The sequence below is a fragment of the Olea europaea genome, chromosome 15, assembly GCF_002742605.1.
Source record: "Olea europaea var. sylvestris chromosome 15, O_europaea_v1, whole genome shotgun sequence".
NCBI lineage: Eukaryota > Viridiplantae > Streptophyta > Magnoliopsida > Lamiales > Oleaceae > Olea > Olea europaea.
In genome coordinates this window covers 13,525,671-13,533,269 of record NC_036251.1, presented here as the reverse complement: position 1 = coordinate 13,533,269, position 7,599 = coordinate 13,525,671, and the positions used below count along the sequence as shown (strand labels likewise).

At 35.9% G+C, this 7,599-nt stretch overlaps 2 protein-coding genes across 5 annotated transcripts in view; one reads left to right on the top strand and one right to left on the bottom strand.

The window, feature by feature from the left end:
* Positions 1-3,160, top strand: part of LOC111410232 — a 16,320-nt gene extending 13,160 nt beyond the window's left edge. For all 4 annotated transcript variants that reach the window (XM_023040489.1, XM_023040491.1, XM_023040488.1 and 1 more), the window contains exons 6-7: positions 2,401-2,480; positions 2,727-3,160. In XM_023040489.1, the coding sequence (XP_022896257.1) occupies positions 2,401-2,480; positions 2,727-2,835 (189 nt within the window). In that variant the 3' untranslated portion in view covers positions 2,836-3,160. The remainder of the gene's footprint in view (positions 1-2,400; positions 2,481-2,726) is intronic.
* Positions 3,161-3,490: 330 nt separating this feature from the next.
* Positions 3,491-6,262, bottom strand: LOC111410231 (G-type lectin S-receptor-like serine/threonine-protein kinase LECRK4). The gene has a single exon (XM_023040487.1). The coding sequence runs from the start codon at positions 6,152-6,154 to the stop codon at positions 3,734-3,736; it is 2,421 nt and encodes an 806-aa protein (XP_022896255.1). The 5' UTR covers positions 6,155-6,262; the 3' UTR covers positions 3,491-3,733.
* Between the last annotated feature and the right edge of the window lie 1,337 nt (positions 6,263-7,599).

Here is a 7,599-nt window from a genome sequence, read left to right as displayed (position 1 = left end):
CAAAGGAACTAAGGTCTCATCAATGATCCAAACATGTATTAAGGCGGTATAATCTAATCAGAGAGATAATACATAGAAATGTCGCAAAGAGAAGAGCAAATTTCCACATTTAATATTGCAGATCCACTGACAAAGAGTTGTCGTAGTATAAACATGATCGTCATGTAAACTTATGATATTTGATACATAAGTGATTGGATCTTGTGCAAGTGGGAGTTTGTAAGTATTATGCCCTAGGTCCATTCAACTTTGGACATAAATACTTTTATTTATAATTAATGCAATTAAATGACAGATCTATTATTTAATTAATAGACAATTAAATAAATAATAGAGTCCGTAGATTCAAATCTTCGTAATTTGTTAATTGCAAGGACTTGTGATTGTTAAATACAAATTACATATGATTGAATCTTAAATCGTCTGTGGTCATAAGTAATAACCATCTGATTGAATCTTAAATCATCCGTGGTCGTAAGTAATAACGAGATACGGATATCGTTATTACGGATAGACCATCACGTGTGGCATTTCTTACTTGTGAAGTAAGTAGCTGATCTCACAAGCTAAAGTGTGGAGATACTTAAATGAACACGTGGATGTTTTGTTATAGAACAAAACATTGGAGACTCGTCGAGAGATTCCACATGGATAACTATCTAAGTGTTAGTGGTTAATCTCTAATGTTCGGTAGTGGAATCGATCATTTGACTTGAGGTCGTCATGGTACCTAATATGAGGACAGTCATACTTTGGCGGTGTTGAGTGTTGCTCTGAAAAGGGCCGCTAATACGATATCGTTCGGGTACGTCAAGAATCGTATGAAGGTTGTGATTGATCAATAAAGGATTCGTCACTCTTAGATAGTACATTCAATTAAGTCGATAATGAAATCCTTGGCCAAGGTGTAGTCATAAGTCGAAAATGAGTTTTTGACTTGTATTGACTTAATAGTAGAGTGAAAGATATGATCGATGATCGAGATTGACACAATTTCATATCTCGTAATTGATCGAATCATATTGACGAAGGGATTATAGTTTCACGGTAAACGAACGAATTTGGTTTTGTCATACCACATGACATTTCCCGTCACATGTATTGCCCTGACACATTACTAGATGTCAATCAGGGACGACGAGTGTGAATTGACGATAAATTAAAAGGGTGTTTTAATTTATCAATTTTGATTAGATCAAAATAATATTTCATGTCGTTAGGCATCGTGGTCGGGAACCTAATGAGTCGCACACAAAAGAGAATTGGAAGATTGCAAATTGTCAATTGGTTAATTTAACAATCGTTGGATAAATTAATTAATTGAATTTGTTATTTATATTCCCGAATTAATTAATTAGATTAATTAATTCACGGACCGGGTTTAATTAATTGAATTAATTAAATATTGGATTGGGCCGAGTCCGTTTGGATTTATATAAATACATAGCTAAGGTTTGAGATCCATATGGTTTTCATTATTCTTGCTGGCACAAGAGAAAATCCTAGAAGCTGCAACCTTATTCTCTGTGTGGATCATCGTTGGAGACTGGACAATTGGACAGCTGTGGTGGCGAATCAAGGTTGTTGGAACTAAAAGAAAAGCAAAAGGATTGCAGAATTCTTCAAAGGTACAATCCTTATCACAATTTCTATCTAAACACAAAGGCGATTCTTGGTAGGAATCGAAAATTATTTTAAATTTCGCTGTGCATGTATAAGTAGATTCCCAACACTAAGTTCTCAAAGTTCTCAACACTTTGAAATTAATGGTGTATAATATATTTTTGGTGGCGGAGCTCAGGGACCAAACCCATGTAAATATATAGCCTAAACCCCACATCTAGTTATGGCTTAAGTTAACAATTTTCCAATCAGTTGTGGAATTAAGTAATAAACGTTGAAACTATAAACTCCATGAATGTTGGACAAACGGATCCATTACACTTTTATCTTTGATTTTTTTTTTTTTTTTTTTTTTTTTNGTCTTAACCAGACAAGATTTTTGTAGATTGTTGGTCTTCGATGGGTACATTGGCAAATGGTTCTATAAAAACGGTAGATATGAAATTTAAGAAAACACGTGGAGTTACTGTAGCTACACCGATCAGTATGTTTTGCTGCGTTGTGTGGTCGATATGTTGTACTTTTGACTGTGTTGAAGTTGGTTGCATTATGTTTAACTAACGTACTGGCAGTATGGAGGCATTGATGATTAGTTAAGATAATTATAATGTCTGGATTGAACTTTTTGGCTCGTTGATTGAGAAGTACCTGGACATCTGGTGGCAATATGACAGTTCGAAGAGTTTGCTTTGTAGTTTCTTTCTTGATCGCATGTCTAACTGCAATTTGCTATTCTATATATTAAGGAGACGCACATCTTTCCTCATTCTATTTCAGGACGTGGAGTCTGTTGAGGATATGTCTACGAAAGATCTGTTGCAAAAACATATCAAGCGTGCTAAGAGGGTTAGGTCACGGTAATTGACTCTCCTGTCTTGAAATACTTATCACAAAATCTTGAACAAAGAAAAAATAAATGTTAAACTAAGTAACCGCAAATACTACCTTGTAGGTTGTAACTTTTAAAATGGCTACATTTCTTTATTCACCAAACGTTTTATTAGTTATATATCATATATAAGTTAAAAAATTGCTCAAAAATGCCCTATTCTAAGTTACTTCTCATTCCAACCTAATGCAATATGTTGGTGCCTTTTTTGCAGGCTAAGAGAAGAAAGGCTCCAACGAATTACCAGATACAAAACCAGGCTTGGTCTTCTCTTACCCCCAATGGTGGAGCAACATGTAAAAAATGTATCTGCTACAAACTGAAAACTGAAGACATCAGGTGAAGACCTCACATTTGACAGTATGAAGTTGCATAATTTGGTGTTTCCGATGCTGTATAGAACATATAAAAAAGTGACAACTTTTTCTGTTATCTTGCCATCGATTCTGTATCGTTTTACGCTCTAGATCTGCTGTTTGTGTAATTGAGAGCTACCAAATATAGCGTATTCAGTTATAAATTTGGGTAGATTGGAAATAATGCTTAACGAGTACTTTTCAGCTGAAGTAGCTACTGTAAAATCTAAATTAGAGAAATTACTGCATCTATTTATTTTTGTTGAAATATACTGTTTGAAATTACCTTAAATTTCAAAACAAAATTACCTTTTTCGAGCACTTATAATTTGAATAGTTTGATCTCGTATTTGGTTGGAGGGCAACAAATTCGGTAAAAGAATTCTAAAATTTAATTTCCTCAGCCCTTATACATCCCATGTGTAATGAATAATTTTATTCATCACCTTGCTCCGTGATGGTTATCATCAGTTTAGATAGCAATGAATAGTCATCAGTTTAGGTGACGGTGTGCTCTCAGTGATTTGTCAATCAAGGAGCCCTAAACGGGTGATGAATAGCATTGCTCAACTGAAACCTTATGTGCATCCAAAGTGATGACAAATGTTGTAATTGCTAAAGGTTGAGGCTACATGATGGAATAATATTGCAGCTACTTCATAGAGTAAGATCAACACACACACAACTACCAGATAGGCTAAAAATTATCTGGTGAATATTAAGGCTAGCTGATAATGTTAAATTTCACACAGAATTCTGAGGGTGCTTGGCTTAAACATGAAAACTTGCAAGCATAAATTCTAATGAAGCCTTATTGTACAAACAACTGAAGACATATAAATGTCTATCACTATTTCGTATGGAATCAAGACGAACTAAATAGTGAAGGACGAGGAGGCACGGGAACTTCAGCAACTCTCTCAAGCATCTGTGTAATTCTTTTCATGGAGGGCCTCAATGAAGGATCCTCTTGAATGCACCAAATTGCCACCATCACTAGTCTTTCTACACTTTTCATGTCATTCCTTGCTTCCTCGTCATTTTCCACCATTTTGTTTAGTTTCTTTTTGCTGTAGCAGTCGTAGGCCCAATCTATTAGAGCCTCCTCTTCTTCTCCCATTGCAAATGCGACACTCGACTTGCAGCAAATGATCTCAAGTAACATCACTCCAAAGCTATAAACGTCGACTTTTACAGTGATAGATCCTTTCCTAAACCATTCAGGGGCAAAGTAACCTACTGTCCCTCTAATGTTTGTTAGTGCTGCTCGACTTTGCTCAGCCAACAAAAGTTTTGCCAATCCGAAGTCAGAAATCTTTGGCGTCAAGAAGTCGTCCAAAAGTATATTTTGAGGCTTCACGTCACAATGGATTATCTGTGTGCTGCATTCTTCGTGTAAGTACGTCAGACCTCTTGCAATACCACATATGATTTGCACCCTTTGGTTCCAATGAGGTCTGGATATCCCAAAAAGAAGGCTAGCTAAAGATCCATTACTCATGTATTCATAAACCAAAAGACGATTTTCTCCTTCATCACAATATCCAAGAAGTGTGACTAAGTTCTTGTGATGAGTCTTCCCAATTGCATTTACTTCTGTTGTGAATTCTTTTTCACCCTCTGGTTCAACCTTTTTCAGCATCTTAACAGCAATATATCTTTTCGGAGTTGATGGAGTAACACCTTTGTAGACAGTTCCAAAAGCTCCTCGGCCTAGTTTCTGCTTGAAGCCCCCAGTTGCCTTCTCAAGTTCTTTGTATGTATACTTTCTCAATCCGAAAGAAGTTGAATCGGACCATAAATTTAGCATTTTCTTGTGATATATGAAAAAAACAGCAACTGATATAATTAACAAAAGAATAAAATTGATCAATACAGAGCTACCAAGAAGTACTGATCCAACAAGAACTAAAGTAGACTGATCTTTGCTTCCGGGGCACAAGTCTGTCTCGTTGCCTTTTGGAACCTTGATATAGGCAGTTCTGTTCAAAATTTTAGACTGTCTTCCATAGGAAAGGGGGAACTTTTTCTTCCAACAATTGTTCTTATCGTAAATAGCAGCTACACAAAAACAATCCCGGCGGCAGAATTCTTTGCACGTATCCTCGTCTACTTGTGAATCAGTCTGATGTTCATAATCAGTAAAGGGCCAGTCAGTGTTATTTAATTCCTTAAACTCTACGACCTCCAAGTTCAGTTCCCATCCATTTTGCAGGCAACTAGGCAATTGAAAATTCGGCTTGCATCCTTTAAACATATCAGATGAGTCAACCGGAGAGTATCCTTCAGGGCAGAAACACTCGGGCTTCCCATTTGTGTTCACACAATAGCTGTTGTAACCACAAAACCCACTCCCAAGACCTCTCAAGATTGCTGTGCATATATCTTCAGGAGTGCTTTGTATAACAGACCAAGCCGATGTGCAACTTTTGGCATTAGCTGTACAATCCTTTCTTGGATGACTATAGGCCCTGAAAACTCCATCATAATCAATCCTTGCCATATGGTAAAAATCCTGTGATGAACCCATGTCTTTATTCGTGATGTTTTGTGTACTATCATTCCCTTGTTTTAAGTAGACATAACCAGCCTCATCGAAAACAAGTTGGGCTTCAGGATTATCCCGCACAGTTCCAGTAGCCCAATAAGCACTATTTACATCACCAAGTGGTAAAAATATAGTGTAAAGCACAAGATTTCCATCACTCTGCATACTGAGCTGGAATCTTCCTTTGGTATAATTCGTCTCAGATTGGCGCGAATTAAGATTTCCATCCATGCTTAGGCTCTGGCCAGGCAAGATTGTATCAGTAGGCGTTTTGAAGCTCTCCCATATGTAACTAGAATTTCCATTTATTAACACAAAGTTCCCCGAATTAAGCATGGCAGCACAGGAGGATTTATCATTATTAGTTTGAGCCCTCCATATTTCCTTGCTTTGAGGATTGTAGAGAATGAGTTGCCCTTCATTTGTCAAATGGACTGTTGATCCTCGTGGAAGTGAATACTCGTTTTTCGACCATACAATAGTTTGTTCTGGTATTTTATTGAACCAGATGGCTAATAAGAAGAGATCTTCATTATCAGACGGAGATCGTTGAAGAGGCCTAAATCCAAAGGCAAACTCACCCGAAGGCGAGTTCCATGGAAGGTTAGTGTCTCCAGCAGATAACGACCAGCCCAACTTTACGTTGCACTCGGGCTGGCCTTCAGTGAAAAGGGCTGAGAAGAGAAGATACACTGATATGATAAAGAATGATGGGAATTGTAGAGCTGGAAATTCCATTGCTAGATCAAAAGAAAGGTAAGCTCAATGATATAACTTCGAGCATTTAACATTGTTTTCATAGGGGTGAATTGTATACTTTTCAAATATGCCAATGGGTCAAAACAAAATGGAAATTGTATAGCACTTTCCGGCCAGCAAGATGTTCAATTTATGTAAGATAATTCATGTACGTGTCCTTTAGTCTTTTTTCTTTTTTCTTTTCTTTTTTGCTCGATATTGCTTGAAATAAATAATGGTATACTTGGTCAATCCATGACTTTTAAATAGAATTTGTCAAAGTCTTTAGTAATGTCCGTAAAACTTCCACACGCTAACTTTCAGCTGATTTTTCAGAGAAGACTATTTCAGCGGCTGCATCTTCAAGTTCTTTTAACATAAAATTGTTGAAAAATAAAGTAAAACTAAACAATAAAAAATTTCACTGTTTTTCAAAACTTGACCAAGATTTTTATCATACAATCAAAGAGCTATGGCTTAGTTGCCTCTCCTCAGTCACTTGTCTAGTATGCCTCCGCTATTGGTTTTCAATCATGCTACACATCAAATTTTACAGTTTTTTAGATATCATGTGAGTTGACAAGTTTTTATACATTGATTTTAACACCATATTTTCCAATCAATGGTTAGGGTTTCTACTCATTTATAGGCCGTCAAAATAGCGTACAAGAGGCATAATTCATTGATTTTTGTTATCCTCTTCATCTTGATGATGACATAATTGAAACAACTCTAATTACGTCTCATAATGATCGTGAAAGACTTGACTTGTAGATTTATACACTTTAGGACAAAATTCACTCAGCCACAAGGTTTACACTATTATAACATCTAAAAATTACTCTTTAAAAGTGGGATACTCTTTGTTTTAAAGAGGCAAACCATGAAATTAAGACCCAATTGATTATTAAGAATACATTCTTGTTCAACTTTATTTTTAATCATATATTTCATCGAATTCATAAATTTTATAAATTTTTTAACCACACGCTTCATGCGACCTAAAACCTTATAATCTTGAAAATCTTTCTCAAATGGCTGCTAAGTAAATTTTTGTTTGACACATGCTTATATAGATTCCTTTCTTCTTACTTGAAAATATGATAAGAGTCATTTTTGTTGGATACATTTTGTGCGTAAATTATATTTCTTTAACCAAAAACAAGTGCATGAAAATACGGATGGAGTAACGTTTCGAAATACTGGCCATTTTTGTAAGCCTAGACAATAGATCGAACACATTATCTCTCGTATCAAACTTTGGATCTCTATTGTGTTCATTATTTCGGCGCCGAACCTTTTCGTTTCTCTAAGTGCACTAGAAAATTCGTTTAAGTAAATTTCTCATAGAACCGACCAAGTTCGCACTCAGATAGTGATGTTCTATAAAGAGTACTTTCCAATACTTCCCTTGTACTATTTACAAGATATAGTACATTAAAAGC

What these genes read in the sequence shown, in the direction of transcription:
- LOC111410231 (XM_023040487.1), bottom strand. Translation starts at nt 6,154, where the DNA reads ATGGAATTTCCAGCTCTACAATTCCCATCATTCTTTATCATATCAGTG.